This window comes from Saccopteryx bilineata, chromosome 11, assembly GCF_036850765.1.
Source record: "Saccopteryx bilineata isolate mSacBil1 chromosome 11, mSacBil1_pri_phased_curated, whole genome shotgun sequence".
NCBI classification, from domain to species: Eukaryota; Metazoa; Chordata; class Mammalia; order Chiroptera; family Emballonuridae; genus Saccopteryx; species Saccopteryx bilineata.
The window spans coordinates 56032306-56052154 of record NC_089500.1 but is presented as its reverse complement, the minus strand read 5'-3'; the positions used below and the strand labels follow the sequence as shown (position 1 = coordinate 56052154).

The 19849-nt window shown below is 40.7% G+C and overlaps 1 protein-coding gene across 5 annotated transcripts in view; it reads right to left on the bottom strand.

The window, feature by feature from the left end:
- Window positions 1-19849, bottom strand: part of PTPRM (protein tyrosine phosphatase receptor type M) — an 899870-nt gene that overhangs the window by 665217 nt on the left and 214804 nt on the right. For all 5 annotated transcript variants that reach the window (XM_066246290.1, XM_066246286.1, XM_066246288.1 and 2 more), the window contains exon 2: window positions 15665-15787. In XM_066246290.1, coding sequence (XP_066102387.1) covers window positions 15665-15787 — 123 coding nt within the window. The remainder of the gene's footprint in view (window positions 1-15664; window positions 15788-19849) is intronic.

Here is a 19849-nt window from a genome sequence, read left to right as displayed (position 1 = left end):
TCGCCTTAATGCTTGTAAAAATAAATAAGAAAATACCACCTCATTTAAAGAAAGTATGACTGGCCATACCAGTCACAACTATCCACTTGTGTTACTTAAAAGTTGAAATAAAGCAAATTACGTGTCATTTCTCTTTACAGTGCCAAGGTAAAAATACATGAACCAAATACAGGCATTTTATAAAGACACAGTCTCTGTCAGTGAAGGCAGCCCCAGCACCTCCATATAATTCTACTTGAGAAAGAAGAAGGATATAGCTTCAGCCTCGTGGAGGAAGCTGTGGGTGCCAATTCCAGCAAATGGGCAGATGTGGCAGCTTCGGACTCTTGATTACATCTATCAAATCTTCTTAGGAAGCTCAAATGTTCCCAGCCTGTGGGGGCCTCCGAATAACAAGGACTTTCTAAAGTGAGGCCCAAGCTTCAAAAGCCACCAGAAAGGGTAAGCAAGTAGTAGATAAAATTAATCCTTAGTGAATCTTTTTCAGTTCATGAATTTAATTTTCTTTCCTTCCTTTCAAAGCAATTGTTCTATTTCAATACTTGTTCTGCCAAGTAAAGCATCACCACCTCCTTGTACTTAGGTCATCTGTGATAGTCTTTATTTCTTAGGATAAAAAAACCGAGCCTGCCCACAGCAGGTGCTTCATAAGTATTTATTACAAAAGGACCTATTGCATTAGAAAGAGCTATAGTAGTCATCCATTTCTCCCTTCTTCTTCAAGCTTAATTATTAGCTATCTATAATAGGTAGACAAATCTATAAAGATCACCAGATTTCCCTGTTAACTCTTTCCTTGGCTGTAACAACATTAAACTCAGAAAATGTTGATCTAGCATGCCTGCATATGCTAGCAAATTCCGTTAGAACTCCTATCTTTGAAAATCAATGTGTTATATTACATAACGGGGCTATTAAAGGGAGACGCTTGAGTGGTAAGTTCACTTACAGGGTTTGCTGTCCATTCATAGGCAATTTCTATCAAGCCCAGTTTCCAAGTCTCCCTGAATAAGTTGCAGTCAGCTTTATATCATTTTTTCACTATATACTTCATAATAAAAGGGATTGAAAATATTTTATCATGACAATATATATGACAATTCCCCAATTAAAAATATCAGAAGTAGCATTACTGAATGAATTTATACAGGCACAGCCATACATGAATAAGTTTAACTAATGCACTTTATCCAAATCTTTGCTGTCCAAAAACCCTACACCCAAAGAATTTTACATACATGAACATTAATCCTACTTTCAAACTTTTGTGGGGCATGAGATTTCATAAACTCAGCTTTCATAAAGTTAGTAATATTCACAATTATGTGGTTTATACAGTGTAATTTTATGTGTATTTCACTTAAGATGGGTATTTATTAGTATAAAGAAGGAACAGCTTTTAACATCAGGAATGAATGATTTACATTGTCTTTATGCAAAAATAAAAAGTAAATTATAACACTCAAATATATCCTTTTTGAAATATTTCCAAAATCTTTATCTTTTCTTTATTTCTTTTTCCTAGACCCCTCCAAGCCTTTGATTATAAATTATCAAGGTAGACATTATCTTTAAGAGGGTCTAAGTCAGTAGTTCTCAGAATGTCTTCTAGGAATTCCTGAAATCCCACGACCCTTTCAGGGAGTCTACAAGATCAAAACCATTTTCATGAGAATAATAATGACATGGTGTGACTCTGTAATTCCCATTTCTCTCTCCATTACTAATAGGTGTACCTCCCGGCTCTGACGGCTAATGGAATGTATGCTTATGTTCTCAAATCTTGTCAGTTTTAATTTCTGATCCAGAATACATAAATAGATATTACCCACATGAACAAAAGGTCTTAGGATGTTTCAAAATATTTGTAAGAGTGTAAAGGGGTTCTAATACTAGAGCTTGAGAACCTTTCACCAAACAACCCCATCTCCCCCCACCCAAAAAAAAAAAATCTGGCATAACGCAAGAAAGTTTCTCTGTCTCTCAGGCATCCGTGCTGCAGTCCGCTGAGTGTGCACGTGCATCTGCATATGTGTGGGGTCTAGAAAGGAAGTTCGACATGTCCTCCCTAAGGTTACCAGGCTAAATAAAAGCATCTCAATGCCTCCATAATTTCCAAGGCAGGAAAAAGGAAAGAGAATGGCGGAATCTCATCCAAGCTATAGAAGCTTCTGGCTGACAGTGACACATGTCAATCCCACTCTCCTTTCACCAGCCAAATCAGGTATGGCCGTATCTAAATCAAAGCGCACAGAGACACACACATCCTCACGTTTCTAGAAGGTGAAAGCTGAAAGCAGTTCTTCGCCAGCACCGCTAACTACCACAAGGGCTAGCTCTTTGGGCAGCTCATTTCTTCCCGATGTCTTTTCCCCAAAGTTACTCACCCTCATACCCATGTATTCATGGGGCCTCACAAAACACATTTTTGGAAATATATGAAGAGATAGTATTTAACTATGACACATATAAATTCACATATTCAAAATTTTTTTTTCTCCAAAACAATTGAGACTCATCAAATCTGAACAGAATGTATTACGGTAAAAACTCTTGCCAAAGCTATTGTCAGCTGGATAATAATAATAATACAACAACAATAATAATAATAATAATGGGTTTTCTAAAAGCCTTTGTTTGGCTGATGTGTAAAACCAATTACTTCTAATAATTTAAAATTTAGCAAATATCCAACACCTTTTTATAAGAGCAAAAACCAGATCAATTCAAATAAATTAACATTCCTGTCTGAACTGATTCACCCAGACCAAGTAACAAATTCACATGTCAAGTGATAAGCTGACCCAATGACCCATCTGCTAAAAAATACAAACTGTATCATTTTGTTTTCCAAATAACAAGCATTGATTGCAGTGTTAGAAAGGTCACTTGTCATCAGCTCAGGAGTTGACCTGCTTGCAAATTGCAGCCTATCACGCCACACAGAATGAGGACCATCAGGAGGAACTCCAGCATTCTGTGTTTATAGAGTAAAATTGGGGAGGTGACACCATTTTCACAAGATGTGTGTTTAACAGAACAAGTGTCACATTTAACAGAGATGAAAGGAGGAAGCAGCACGAAAAGGAAATGACTAAAGAGAGTTTTCATAATTTCCCAGGATGACCACCGGAAACCTCATTGATTTGTTTGCTTTAAATAGCGAGGAATCAAACCCTGTCTCCAAGTCTTATGCCAAGGATTCCAATATTTTGTACATTTTCTATGGGTAACAGAATAAATACAAAAGATGTCTCAAGTTCCCTAGAAGGAGCCAGAAAAATAAAATTAAGAAACAACCCAGTATTAGACAAGCTAAAATATACAAATAGAAATATGTCATTTGAAAAACAAATTCTCAGTGATGTCCTAAGAGTACCACTGTATTCACATCTAATTTAGACACTTACTGCCACATAATCAGTTGTCTGTCCACCCACCAGAGAGAGGCATTATTATTGTCCAGCCGACAATTAATTAAATAGCCATATTTATTTCTCCTTTAACCACTTAAACTTTTAAATATCACTTTGAGATGTAATTTATCACAATCTCCTAGAATAAAATATCAGTCTATGCACTAAAGGCCATTTATTTAAAATAATGATAGTCACAATAATTTCAAAGAGTTTACCAAAAAATTCTGCACAATTTTTTTTCTATATTCAGTCCCATATTACAGACTAGATACAAATGAATGCAAGCATGAACCCAAAAATAAACTTTAATAATTCTTCATGAAGTTTCAGTTACACACCAAAATATCTACCAATAGGATAAGATCTTTATACTTGATACATCCACTGAGGCATAAGACCACAGTGTGAAGCATTTGTCCTATTTTAGAAAGTCCTAAAATATCCCTGAAGTTAGTCATTGTAAATCAATCCACCAGCACCACTAAACCTCTCCAAGATGATCGAGGAATCATCTCGGTATGCTCAGAAGGGAAGACATGGGTCAATGCAGGTTTTAAAATATAAATATTTTCAACATGATTTGACAGATAGTATTTAACTAAAATGAGAGCCGCACTGGTGTGGCAGTAAGTCGGTGCCCCTCAGTCATGTGTCTTTAGTTCCCTGCATATATAGCAAATTTTGCTTAGTTTCAAAACTACAAAAAAAAGTTTAACAAATAGTATAATAAATGTTAAATATACTTTACCTAGACTGAATTGTTAATATCTTTTCACATTTGCGCACACATATGCTCTCTCTCTCTCTCTCTCTACACACACACACACACACAAACACGCGCGCGTGCTTTTTTTCTGCACAAACATCCAGACACTTACCCCTAAATAATTTAGTATGAATTCCTAAGAACAAGGGCATTCTCCTACATATTCATATATTATAATTTGTGATACTTATTCACTAACCAAATGTTCTTATTACCACTTTTCCTGATACCCTTTTATGAGAAACTTTGTATTTTTTTTAATACATACGAAGTCAAATCATTTCTTTTTTCCTTTCTTTGCCAGAATTCAGCCATCCAATTACCCCCTAGCTTCGCATCAGCTCCACAGGCCACAGGCTGGGGAGCCTCTCCCCCAGCCTGTCTCTCCACCTGTCCTCTCCCCAGTCCGTCCGCCCACGATGTTCTCAGTCCCCTTTCAACAGCTCCTGAGCAGCCTTGCCGGTGCACACGCTTGCCGCCCTCCACGCACTGCCCTGGACAGCATGCTCCTCCCTTCCGCCTGCACGCCCACCTGCTCTGGCCCTCAGCACCCCTCTCAGGAGCCGCCTCCTCCTAGAGGCCTACCTCTTGCCCTCACCCACCGGCAGCCTGGCCCCCACCAGACCACTGGCCACCCACACCACTTGTGGGTCTCCTGAAAGACTGAGCGCAGTTGATCACATCACCAGTGCCTGGGACACATCTCTCTAATGATGTGTGTCCCAAAAGTGGACTTCATTTCTTCCTGGTCTTAAGGTGAAGGGATAACCTCCAAACGTAACTCTTCCTTGTTTAAATTTATTCAGCTCTTCCATTTCTTGGACTATGGCGAGTCCCGAAGGCACTTAAAGGGGAGCCGGGCCTGTGAAAATTTGGCCTGAACTCAAGCAGAAGAAGAATGGAGGAACCAGTGCCCAGGGGCCACACAGGATGTCCAAGGACTTCCCATGTGGGTGTCTGTCCAAGGGCAACTTTACTGCCACCATTAGCCTGCCAGTGGCCATGCAAGCTGGCGTATCAGTGCTCAGCCAGGCTCCTCTGACCCAGAGCTCCTGCTCCCCACAGGGAGGCCACTGCTGGCAGCCCCGTTGCCAAGCAGCACATCTGCCTCGGCCTGGGGCTCACTGGTCTCTAAAGAAACTGTTTTCAAACCATCCCACCCTCCCCCACAGCACCCTCTGTAGTCCAAAGAGGAATCTGTGCTCAGAAGACAAAAAGACTGTCCCAAGTTTCACATCAAAACCCAGTGTCCCCTCTCTTGACTTCTGTTGCCAGAGGGGGTTTCTCCATTCTAACAACCTGAGGTCCAGCTCAAGGCGATTTCTACTGGGGGACCGATACTCAGACCACACGGTACGTGAGTGCTGACCAGCTCCGCAGTGCGTCTCCTCTGGCTGGCTCTCACAACCAGCCCATCATCCCACTGCCCTGACCTTGTCCCCTGCCCCTCGCCCCGTCCTCAGCCGGAACTCATAGAGAGTTACAGTTCCATCCTGACTGGCCCGCAAGTTTGTTCCATTACTGGACTTCACATAACTCTTCAGATGTCATCTTGTACAATTTTATGGGAAATTAAGCATGAAATAACTCTATTTTAAAAACATATTTATATGTACATGCTCATTTGTATACTTTTTAGCAAATATTTTAAAAATAGCTAGCCCATGTTCTTACTTCTTGCAACAGTTTCCAATCAGCCAAGATAGGAATTCAGAACAAATTTAAAGGAGAACACTTACTTGTAGGACACTGAATATAAATAACTGGTCATTCATAATACACTGGCCTGCTTGAAACACTTAACTATTGAAAGTCAAGGCACTTTTCAAAAAAGAAAAAAAAAATGACCACTTTGATCTTGAAAGTTTTTGCATGTAAAAAACTGAATCATTGAAAACACTATGCTAAGAAAAATGAGCCAGATACAAAAAGCCAAATACTGTATAAATCCACTTATATGAGGGACCTAAGGAGGTCAGATTCATAGAGACAGAACGTAGAATGGAAGTAGCCAGGGGATGAGAAGAGTGAGGAATGGGCTCTTAGTATTTAATGGGTGCAGAATTCCAGCTTGGGAAAATAAAAATGTTCTGGAGATGGATGGTAGAGACTGGTTGCACATCAGAGTGAATGTATCGAATGCCACTGAACTGTACCTTTAAAAATGGTTACAATGATAAATTTTGTTATGTTTTTAACTTTAAGTAGAGCAAATTGTTTACACTCATGTTAAAATGAGCCTTCCCAGAGCTCTGGGCTGTTTATTTAAGAACTACCCTGATCTGAAATGTTGGTGTGTGTTTTTTTTTTCATTATCCTCTACAGTTATTTTTCTAAATTTTGTATCTTAGAAACTGCTGACAGAATACCGTTCCAATTCAATTTCTTTCACTGTGTCTCATCATTAACTGTTTCAAGTGAAAACCAGGAAACCCAGCCGAGGCCTCCCCAAGGTGATATGAGGGATACACAGAGAGGGAGGATGTCCATCAATGACTGTCTTACAGCCGATGTCAGGAAGCAACTCCACGGGACACTTGAATGACATACTCTGAAACAATTTAACTGTTTTAGTTCCTGGCTTCAGTGACTGGAAATATTCAGAATCAACTAAAATAATGCCAAATTCAATGACCTCCACCAAATGATTGTTAGTTTTTATTATAAAGTTATACTTGATCATAAAGGAAATAATTAAAATAAAAATAATAGGGCAATTACCCCAAATCCTACCATAATGGCAAAAACATTTAGTATTTTTTTTTAATTGAGAGGGTGAGAGGCAGGGAGGCAAGAGACAGACTCCCACATGCATCCCGACTGGGATGCACCTGGCAAGCCCCCTACAGGGTTATGCTCTGCCCATCTGGGGCTGCTGTTCTGTTGCTTGGCAACTGAGCTACTCTAGCCACTGAGGCAAGGCCATGGAGTCATTCTCAGCACCCAGGGCCAACTTGCTCGAATCATTCAAGCCAAGGATATGGGAGGAGAAGAGAGAGAGAAAGCAAGAGAGAGAGAAAGAGGGGGAGGGGTGGAGAAGCAGATGGTTGCTTTTCTTGTGTGCCCTGATCAGGAATCGAACCCAGGACTTCCACAGGTTGGCCCAACACTCTATCGCTGAGCCAACTAGCCAGGGCCACATTGTAAGTATTTTAATGGACTTCTTTCAGCTTAGTTTTTTAATCCATTCAAATATTACACGAAGATCTGTACATTTTATTTCTTATCTGGCACCATTTAGAAAAAAAGAACTTGGCACGAACTGCCAACCTCACAAAGAGTCCAAATTAAGCTAAAAGATAAATTCATACCAAATTATACTGAAAACAACGAAATAATTACGAAAGGAGGACATTTCCTGACCACTGTGTTGGGCCAGGTCTGCGGCTCAGTTCCTGAAATGAATTCGTCTGTCTCACCTGGGCCACAGCCCTGTGAGGAAGGCTCCGAACACCTTTCCCCTGCTCTCCCCGACCACACGCCACGTCCAGCAGAGCTCACCCCCGCCCCGGCCTTTGCTCCTGCTCTCTCCTCCACCCTGACAACTCAGCCTCCACGGCAAGCTCGTCCCCGACTGGATCCCAGCCTCTGATCAGACGGGCTGTGCCCCATCTACCACTCTCACTGCTCCCTAAGACCTTAGCCTGAGCAGGTTTCCTTCACAGCCCTCCGAATGTCCCACCACCGCACTGCTCGTCTCTCTACCTACTACGTACCTGCCTGCCGCCCCCGGGTGACATCATTGGCTGCTTCACTCTACAAACATGTGGTCCTGACTAACAGTTTACCAATGAGGAGCCGGAGAAACCAAGAGCTTCAGCACTCGCCCCAGGTCAACAGCAAGGAAGCCAGAGAGCCAGCGTGTGACCCAGGCAGGGCTAGCAGCCCCCACAGTGCATAGCCTTCATTTCAAGATCCAGACAGTTGCCTCCTGGGATGAAGACAGCCCCGTTTACCAGATGATGTGCTCTTACTGGAAGATCACTCTGTGGCTCTCGGAAGAGCAAAAACGGGGGCTGTCTCTCTCACCTAGAAGCTGGAGGCAAGTTCAGTTTCTCTGTACAGCAGGTCTCCGAAAGTATAAAATAGAGATAATGCCTCCCAATCTCCTAGGGTCATCATGAGGATCAAATGATATACCACAAAAAAAAAAGCACACAAATTTTGTCAACTGCTAAGAGACACTGATGTGTACAAGACTCCTTTGTTTTATGAAGGGGAATGATCAGAAAGTACTATACTGCCCCTTGCCTATGATTTAGATGTTTTTACTCTTTTATTTTTTTTAAAGAACAAAGCACACAGGAGAGTTGAATTTGATGCTATAAAGTGCGGAATCTGATGAACTAAATTTGTATTACTTTTGAAGTGTTCACTTCCAGAAAGCCATTAATAAATGATGAAAAACATGGTCTTACAGGGTATAGTTTTTGGCGATCCAGGAACAATCTCACCAGACTGAAAATGCGTGGCGTACCAAGGCCGATCCTGGTTCACTCGTGGGGACCCATGACACCTCCGACGGGGCCTGGCACATGGCAGGTGTTTAATAGATATTTGCTGAATGTTGACAAGATTCAGAGAATAAATGAGATAATTAGACAACTGCCTAAGTATTCTGTGCCAAAAATATTACTCACTAGATACACACTGAAATTTAAGGGGAGAAAATATCTTTTCAGGCATTTTGATTTTCTTTTTTAGTCCTCTTCACTCACTGAGCCCCGTATGAGCCCTGAAGTGTAAGTAGGGAAGTCTTTCCTAGCAGTAGGAAAATGTGCCCAGTGAATGCGCCCGAAGAGAAAACTTCAGTTCCTTTGTTTGTCAATTCATCATCTTCCCAAATGTGAAACTGACTCCACATAAACAGAGACAGTCATTTTTTTTTTCTTTCTATTTTCTGGGTCATCACTCTAAGAGTGCATATCGCTCCTCCATCCTGTCACTCGCCACTCTCTGCCTTTCCTATGGGCACCCAGAGAAATAACCCAACCCTTTTAGTCATGGCATCTCCATCCAGACTAAAAACAACACCAGCCCCAATCGGCAATCTGGAAAGCTCAGATGTAGGAAGCTAAATGAGCTTCCCCTAAGACACATGCTATGCTACTCAGAAAAGCGCTAAGCATAATGTTTCCTTTTCCCAGCACTAGGATCCAAATTCACTTAATTACAGCCGTTTTCAAGGCATGATATCTTAAGGGGACCGTGTGGGGTAGAAACAAATGTCAACTTTATGAATATCAAATGCCTATGGCTATAAGCTAACTTTATATTTTTTAGATTATAAATGGATTTATTGTGGTTTTTTTTTTAAATACAAAACAGGGTCACATTCTTGTAAATAAACTATGGAACTTATACATTTTATAGAAGTAGAGCACTAAGTTACACATTATATTGTAATAAAGTATAAAAATATCAACCGTATCACAACAAATGTGCACAAACTTAATAGCTTAAAACAATACAAGTTCCTTATTTTACAGTTCTGTAGGTTAGAAGTCTGAAATGGATCTCACTGGGCTAAAATCCACCTTTTCCACTAGAGTGTCAGCCCCTTGAAGACAGGACCTGTACATTTTCTGTACTCACTCTAGGAACTCATTTTGAGAAGCTACTAAATTCTAAAAATTGTGCTATGTGTTGAGGATACAAAGATCAGAAACATATGATCTGGTACAAAGTCAGACCTATCAGAACCTGTCTGTAAATGTAGGTTGAATTAAGTTCTGTCAAAGGTTCAGGAATGTCAATACGGTAGTAAAGGTTAGAGTAACACAATTGGGAATTCTGCCTTCTTTTTAGGAGATCATGCAAAAGTAATGTGACAGGCATTATTATTATTAAGATAAAAACTGCATTGATTTTAATACAATATTAGGTTTTAAATTTAGAAACGTTTATAATTTTTGTAAGATAACGAAAATCTTTTAACTGACGTGAATTAAACACTTGAAAACATAAAAAATAAACCATTGTCAAACTGTGTTTTTATATCATAAAACTCTTTTTAATCAATACTGCTTAAATTAACCCGATAATTTTACATGTACTATTTATTACCTATAAAGTGAGAGTTTGAACCAGTGCTAACAAAATATACCAGATTATTATTTGGTTACTTAATCAAAGGTTCTTGTGCTCAAAGTGGTAATCCTTATGACAAAGTTTAAGAAAGTTCTCCACTGCTGATGGAGATCAACTGATATGAAATAGACTATGTGTGGCATAGTTTCACCATCAAAAACCATTATGAGCCTGACCTGTGGTGGCGCAGTGGATAAAGCGTCGACCTGGAAATGCTGAGGTCGCCGGTTCGAAACCCTGGGCTTGCCTGGTCAAGGCACATATGGGAGTTGATGCTTCCTGCTCCTCCCCCCTTCTCGCTCTATCTCTCTCCTCTCTATCTCTCTCCTTTCTAAAATGAATAAATAAAATTAAAAAAATTTGGCCCTGGCCGGTTGGCTCAGCGGTAGAGCGTCGGCCTAGCGTGCGGAGGACCCGGGTTCGATTTCCGGCCAGGGCACATGGGAGAAGCGCCCATTTGCTTCTCCACCCCTCCGCCGCGCCTTCCTCTCTGTCTCTCTCTTCCCCTCCCGCAGCCAAGGCTCCATTGGAGCAAAGATGGCCCGGGCGCTGGGGATGGCTCTGTGGCCTCTGCCCCAGGCGCTAGAGTGGCTCTGGTCGCAACATGGCGACACCCAGGAGGGTCGCAACATGGCGACGCCCAGGATGGGCAGAGCATCGCCCCCTGGTGGGCGTGCCGGGTGGATCCCGGTCGGGCGCATGCGGGAGTCTGTCTGACTGTCTCTCACTGTTTCCAGCTTCAGAAAAATGCAAAAAAAAAATAAATAAATAAATAAAAAATAAAAAAAATTTTAAAAACCATTATGATTCAAAGCTAGCTGCAAAAGTATAATAACATAGACGTCGACTTCAAATACAAACATTTAAATTATATGGTATTTATTTTGCCCTAAGTATATATTCACAGAGCCAATATTTTAGCCTCAGAGCAGTTATCAAGTCAGCTTGTATAAAGCTCCAGACTATATTTAAATTTTTTAAACGTGGCTAAAAATAACCTCAAACATGAAGATAAAGAAAAAGAAACTCTATATACTAAACCATCTATTTCAAAGAAGACAGAAAAAGTAAATTTTTAATTATAGTAAATTTAAAAATTAGAATGGAAATTTTAGTCTCTCACTCTTATAACTTTTCAATTCATCATGGTGGATTATTTGCTTCTTAGAATCACAATAGTCCCATAAGAATTTTGTTACTAAACAATAAAGAAAATCACAATGCTTTTAATAAAGAGAAAATTTATGGGAAAGACAGAGACAATCCTAATCATCATGTTATATTCATACTGATTTTAATTAGCCCAATTTTTGAAAAATATACAGTCTGAAAGTGAAACAAAATGTGAAATAATGTTTGTATGTTAATAATTTTGAGTACAGAAAACAAAACACTATAAACAAAGAGTCCAAAGCCACAATTATATGCTGGTGCCAAAATAATTTAAGACAGAGGTTGACAAATTATTTTTCTATAAATAGCCAGAAAGGAAATATCCAGGCAGTGTAGACACTACCCCGTTTGCTGCAACTATGCACCCTGCTGTGGCCTGAAACACCAGCTACAGACAACATTTAACAAACAGCCGTGGCTGCGTAACAAACAAAAATGTGTTTATGGATACTGTTTTCAATTTCACATGTGACAAAATATTTTCATTATTTTGATTTCCAACCATTCAAAAATGTAAAACCATTCTTAGTTTGCAAGCCTTACAAAAACTGGCATCAGGCTGGGTTCGGCCTCAGGGCATAGCTGCCAACCTTGGTCTGTGGATCACAGACCAGCCTACTTGTGTGAGCCCAAGTATACATACATGTGCAAGAACAAAGCCAGTAACATTTTACCTAAAGCTTTAAATTATTAACCCTCAATAAGCGATGGCTGTATCGAGTTTGCCACCCATTTATCCTAAGAAATTCATAAAGCTAGTTTTTGTTTTAGTGTGAGAGGGTCACCGTAGGAATTTGTTTTGGAAAAGAATAAATTATGGTATACATATTAATGGAAAGTGTGGAGGAGGAAGAGGAGAAGAGGAAGAGAAAATCCTTGAAACTAAATAGTATTTAAAACTCAAGGCTATATATACTTTGAAGACAGTTTAAAATTCATACCTTAGATACCATATTCAAGTTTATAAGATATTTCCTGGCCCTGGCTGGTTGGCTCAATTGTAGAGCATTGGCCTGGCGTGCAGGAGTCCCAGGTTTGATTCCCAGCCAGGGCACACAGGAGAAGTGCCCATCTGCTTCTCCACCCCTCCCCCTCTCCTTCTTCTCTGTCTTTCTCTTCCCCTCCCGCAGCCAAGGCTCCATTGGAGCAAAGTTGACCCGGGTGCTGAGGATGGCTCTGTGGCCTCTGCCTCAGGCACTAGAATGGCTCTGGTTGTGACAGAGCGACACCCCAGATGGGCAGAGTATCTCTCCCTGGTGGGCATGCCAGGTGGATCCCAGTTGGGTGCATGTGGGAGTCTGTCTGACTGCCTCCCCATTTCCGGCTTCAGAAAAATACAAAAAAAAAAAAAAGATTTCCTTACTTCTAACAATGATATTGCACTGAGAATTTAAGTCCTTACTTTAGGTGGATAGGTCAGTTGGGTCAAGTCCATATCCTTTTTAGCATACTGGGCTTATGGTAAGAAAACTGCTCTTAAAATACTTTCAGGCTATAATATATACATATCTATAACATATATTATATATAATTACATGTCATTTTAGATTGCTCACTAATTGTATTTTTGTAACTTTCTTTCCCAAGTAGCCAAGTTCTGAGAGACAAAGAATCATTTCTTATAATCTTTCATCTCTCACAGTAATGAGCATCATGATTAGCATATACTGGGGCTCAAAGAAAAATTTTTAAGGACTAAACTTTGTTCAATATATAGTAGGGAAAAATACCACTATTTGTAGTTATATATTAAGGCAACATTTTTAATCCTATGAAATTATTATCAATGGAAGAATCATCACATTTCAACAGAAACGTGTTTTATCTGGACTATGCCCACAGGTACGGAGAGGCATAGGAACTGGGCAGAAGTCAGAGGGGCAGAAGTCTTTTCCCACCATCCTCCTGACATCCAAACCCCTGCATGCCCCAACAATGACCTACAACCTGTTTGGGAGCGGGGAGTGCGGCCTCACCATTTGTAACTATCAGAAATTAGGTGGAACTGGAAAAGTTTTAGAATATGTAACATTCAGAGATAGTAAGCTACAAAAGCCTAATATTCATCATCAAGTATTCTACTAGTCAATAGGATGAAAATAAAGTCAAACAGAACATCTAAATACCTCTACTTCATTCTTCTAAAGCCTGAAGAGCCTTCCAAGGCCAGATATTTGCAAAGTTGCTTTCTCTCTGTTCCCTCAATTATCTAACTGATTTTTCCAGAATTCAACTGGTCTTTGATCTTGAATACCATTTCTGTAATGCCTCTGCCAGGCCCACCCTTTCTGTATTCAATCCTTGGACAGCTTGATCTGAGATGGTATTACAGGACATCATAAAGAAGAAAAGGAAGAGACGGTGGCAATAAGCAATTCTTCTACTTCCTTTATAAAGAGAAGTTTGTAACCATCTGACAAAAACAGAATCAGTGGAAGCTGGAGGAGATCCAGCAGGTGACAGTGACCACAGGGCCTTTGGGGTGAGCGGCCTGCTCAGGAATGGAGTGCTCCACACGGGAGCACTGATCTGCTCTCCTTGTTCCCTCCCCCATCACTGACAAGAAGGAAAACAGGGACTGGAATTTGAAAAAAAAAAAAAAAAGCATGTAAATATCACTGATTCAAACTCAGGTCTTATTCAAAAGCTCATGTACACACAAGGAAAAAAGAGAGACAAAAAGGAGACTGTCAGCTCTGAGTGATAACCAGGAGCTAGAAAGGTTTAGACGTCCAGTAAAGCCACAGATGCGAAGGAGCTCAAAGTTCCGTTCTCTGTTGTTATGAGGAGCTAACCTGGGAAGGAGGCAGCAAGAACATGGTGGGCATCATAACTGTTAAAGCTTTGCTTGAACAACAGTGAACTCCACTTCGGGTTTAAAGCTAATATTACAGCCCTGGCTGTTTGACTCTGTGGTAGAGCACAGGCCTGGCATGTGGATGTCCCAGGTTCAAACCCTGGTCAGGGTACACGTGTGAAGCAACCATCTGCTTCTCCACCTCTTCCTCTCCCCATTCTCTCCCTCTCTCTCTCACTCTCTGTCTTCGCCTCCCAGAGCCATTGCTAAATTGTTTGAGGGCATCAGCCCCGGGTGCTGAGGATGGCTCTGTGGAGCCTCCATCTCAGGTGCTGAAAATAGCTACGTTGCAAGCACGGCCCCGGTTGAGTACAGCACCGGCCACAGACAGGGGTTGTCAGGTGGATCCCGGTCAGGGAACATATGGGAGCCTGTCTCTCTGTCTCCCCTCCTCTCACTTGGAAAAGAAATAAAAATAATAAAGCTACCATTATAAGATTACTAAATGTAATTATTGCTACATTTAGGTACATTAATGAACAACTCTACAGTCATTAAAAAGTTAAAAAAGAAAAAAAAAGAAAAAAGAAAAGTTTGTTTTACCTGAAACCCAAATCAGAATAACATGTTTTGCAGTTTGAATCCTGGATGGGACACACTCTTCACCCTATTTACAAAATGAATCTACAAAGCTACAATTTTAAAGCTGTCCAGCATGACAGCCTGAAAAGAGAGTCCATTAAAATGAGCAAGCTCCAATGTGATTTGAGTTTACAAGTCACCATCTCCCACTCTTCCTTCTGCTATAAGGTAGAATTCTTGCTGCTGTTCAGAGAAATGTCTTTTACTCATCAGAAAAGGCACTAAGCACTTACACAGGGGGAAAGTATCCACATGTGTGCATCACCAGTTTATCTTCAGAATGTTTTCAAGGTCACTGGTAACCTCTCAGATTGCCCAGGTGCCAGGTGAGTCCCTGAGGACAAAGTTTAAGTTACCTCCCAAGGTCTCCAACAGGTGACCGAGACTTTGCAATTTCCATTCCCCAACTATAGTCCATTCACTAGACACATTTGCCAGAAGAAACATCTGCTCATTCCCTACATCTGCTGCTTGGGAAAGGATTAATTGGGAAATACCTATATTGATCTAGCTCCAGTGTATCCAAAGGTAAAGAAAGTAGACCTGAATTAGACTCTAAAGAAAGAGAGACAAAGGTAAATTCTTTGTGACCAGTCCTCTTAATTACAGTAGCATTCTCACTATTTAAGTGGACTTTGACAGCCACATTAAAAGACCAACACTCTCAGTCATTCAACCAATACCTAGTGAATATTTACTGTGATTAAGACTCTTCATGAACCTTTCATTAAAAAAACAAACAAACAAAAATAAACAAACTTAAAACTAAACACAAACCTGATGGCATCCATGGATCCGAAGTCGGTTTGGTCAAGGTGTTCACCTGTTCCCAGTTGAAGTCATCATCATCAGCCTGTTTATATCCACATGTGCTATACGGCTCATCAAAGAGGCAACCTCCTAAAATGTAACAGAGTAAAAAGTAATGTGAGCAACACCAGACCTCTGAAAAAGCTATGATGATTACAGGTAACCATAAACCTACTTGATGCTGACCAAATTTAATTTGACTTTTGTGCTGAGGATCTTGACCCTACTGTACCCTTACAAAACTAGCTGAGTATGAACCCTGTCTTGCCAGTACTGTTATATATATTGTTCCCAAAATATAAAAAGTATTTGTAAAAATCCAATTCAAAGTAAGGCCTAAGCAAATTTATAATTGATATTTTCCAGCCTGACCAGGCGGTGGTGCAGTGGATAGAGCATTGGACTGGGATGCGGAAGGACCCAGGTTCGAGACCCTGAGGTTGCCAGCTTGAGCGTGGGCTCATCTGGTTTGAGCAAAAGCTCACCAGCTTGGACCCAAGGTCGCCGGCTCGAGCAAGGGGTTACTCGGTCTGCTGAAGGCACTCAGTCAAGGCACATATGGGAGAGCAATCAATGAACAACTAAGGTGTTGCAACAAAAAACTGATGATTGATGCTTCTCATCTCTCTCCATTTCTGTCTATCTGTCCCTATCTATCCCTCTCTCTGACTCTGTCTCTGTAGAAAAAAATAAATAAATAAAATAAAACTTTTTATAATTGATATTTTCCAGATTCACAGGAGTTGGAATAACTGATCTTGTGTTTAAGATTTTACTAGAATGACCCAAAGTGTTCAATATAGTGTTAATAGAAAAGCCATTATAATTTCTCCAAAAAATTAAAAGAGAAATGCTTTCACCACAACACTGGTTCAATGATAGGGGACAAAATGCAGTAGAGACCATGGACAGAACTTGCAAATTATTTTTCTAAGGAGTATTCAAAATCTAATATAGAAACTGGTTTTACTTTAATACTTTGGATATTTAAGGTTTCAAAAGTAAAGAAGGTTATAAATTTGCTTATAGTCTACAATTTTTAAAGGCAAGAATAAAACTAAACATGTAAACATATGCTTAATTTTGGTGCTAGAACTAAGGCTACTTAAATTAAAAAATAAAATAAATAAATAAATAAATAAAATGCAGTATATACAAAGCAATTCAGCTGTTTCAGCATCCTGGGGCACACTATTGATTTTGAGTCTCCTGTTCCTTTGAATTAGTATAGTTTCAAATCTTTTCTCCAACGTTTCACATTTCAAAAGTAAATGACTAAATTTATTATTATGAAAATTCTACCATCCATCATATAATGCTAGTAATTAAAATTTTTCTTGTCAGTGATAAAAATGAAGGGTTCTGATCAAGAACACACAAAAATAAGAAATTACACTGTGTCTGAACTGTATACTCTGGCAGCAAGAAGATTAAGTAAACAGCAATTGTACGACCTCAGAGATAAAACAGATGTTAGAGGTCATCTGGTCCAACTTCCATCCAAATGCTTAAATCAATTCTACAATTTTAGACAAACAGGCAGCTTATGAACAGTGACGTATGCTGAATTTTTTTTTAAAAAGTCCCTACTGCAGATCAAGAGGTCCCCGGTTCATATCCGGGTGCCCCCCCAAAAAAGACAAAAAAATAAATAAAAAACAAACAAACAAAAAAAGTCCCTACCATGTAGATGATTCTGCCTTTATAAAGGTCCAAACTCTGCTTCTTGAAATGTCTACTCATTTATCTTACCTCTGCCCTCTAAAGAAATAGTAAAAATCTCAGCTCTTACACAGGAAAGCTGATTATCTGAGGAGAGCTGTCATACTCTAAGCCTTCAGTTCTCCAGGAAAAACATGCTTTGCTTCCCCCAGTTCTTCCCACTACAAGGTAGAAAGACCCTTACTATCCTGGTAGGTGTTCTCTGAATACTCACAGGTTCATCAGTCTTTTCCAAAAGAAAGACTCCTGGCCCTGGCCGGTTGGCTCAGCGGTAGAGCGTCGGCCTGGCGTGCGGGGGACCCGGGTTCGATTCCCGGCCAGGGCACATAGGGGAAGCTCCCATTTGCTTCTCCACCCCCATCCCCTCCTTCCTCTCTGTCTCTCTCTTCCCCTCCCGCAGCCAAGGTTCCATTGGAGCAAAGATGGCCCGGGCGCTGGGGATGGCTCCTTGGCCTCTGCCCCAGGAGCTAGAGTGGCTCTGGTTGCAGCAGAGCGATGCCCCGGAGGGGCAGAGCATCGCCCCCTGGTGGGCAGAGCATCGCCCCTGGTGGGCGTGCTGGGTGGATCCTGGTCGGGCGCATGCGGGAGTCTGTCTGACTGTCTCTCCCCGTTTCCAGCTTCAGAAATAGAAAAGAAAAAAAAAATAGATAATTCAAAAGAAAGACTCCCGGGACTAAATTCCCCTGGCTACTTCCCTGGACCTGCTGCTCTTTCAGCAGTCTGAGCAGAGTGTGGTCATTCCGAGCTTCTAGGAGCCTGAAACCCAATACAAGCCTGAAACTCCCACCATCGCCACAGAGCTATTTCTCCTCTCCTGGATCAAGGCAAGACCCTTTCTGACTGCACACACAGCACATACACCTATCCTCACTAAACCCCGTCACTTCATTTTGGGTGCATCACTCCAGCCTGTATAGAGCTTTGGAATCCTGATTTTGTCATTCGGGTATTAGTCATCCTACCTAAGTCCTGGGTTCTCTGCTAATTTGATAAGTATGCTTTCTATGTCTGCCTCCAAATCATGGATAAAACATGTTCAACAGAGAAGAGTCGGGGACCTCAGACCCTTTTTAAAGGTCTCTTCCAGAGTTCTTCCTCTTTCCCCCTTTTTAGCTCCAGGCATGACAATGAAATGTCTTCTATATAACACGTTTAGCAGAACAAGCCAGTGAAACAATCCGCTGGGAACAGAAACACATCACAGAGACACAGCATCGACTCAGTGTTTCAGCTTGACAACAAGTGGTCATTTACCCTTCCCTCTCACTTAGTTTCAACAAGTTCAAAGAAACAAAGTGGATTTGTTTAAAGCACGTAACACTAACAACTTTCTAATTTGGGATAAGAAATGTGAGAAGGCTATGCAAACTTGGATGAGAAATATTTTCCTTTGGTTGAAAACTCTAAATTTGATGTAGAAAACAGCTTCTTCACTGTACCAATAAGTCTAAACAGCGGGTAGCACTAATAATGTTCAAAAAGGAAAAAATAACCACGAATTTTGACAGAGAAGGGGCCCCCCCAGTGGAAACACAGACAGCACTTTGATGAAAGTCTTGCAGTGCAATCTTAAACAGTGAGAAATAGCTACAGGCATCCACAAAACAACTCAAGGCTGGTTAAAGATCTAGTTTATGAAGCAACTACGGGCACTAAAGATATAACCAAATATAAAGAGAAGACGCACACAGCCGACAGCAACCCCAAAGACTAACACAATGCTGGCGAGCGGCTATAATTTTCCTATTACATACAGCTATTTTTATCACTGGAAACATAAAGAGTATGATACGGTTCTTTCTGGACCCCTGTATAATTATCAAACCACCGGAAAATGGGATCGACTATGACTTTCCTATTGCCATATGATATATCCCCCTGCACACCCATTTTCAGATCTACTGGCATTCATCCAACAGTTCAGAGACCCTAAAATAGCAAAGGTGGTTTATTGCGCTAAAATGAGATGAGATTAAGATACACGACATCAGAATTGAAAGAACCAATTTGAGAGTGAGCAAATTAAACCTTGGGTTTTGAAGGCAGCTCTGGGTAGTGGTGGAAGTGAACAGGTTCCGGGGTGAATGTCTGGTACCTCCCCAGTCTCCCACTCCTAGCTTTTTGGTTGTATACAAATCTCTTGGCACTCAACTCTGACTTCTCTACCAGTTAAATGGAGATAAAATGTACCTCATGTGGTACTGCTAATCATTCAATTACACAGCAAATGTAAAAGTTACCGCAACATCGTGTCAGGCGTGTTCAACCATATCAGTTGTTATTAGTTCTTAAATCCTTCTTACGATACACACCTCATACAACAATTACTCTCATGGGTTCATCTCATCGCAAACGGTTGGAATATATAATTGGAAATTTCAAAGTGTATTTCATAAGAAGATGGAGGGCTGTGAGCAATCCTGCAGACAC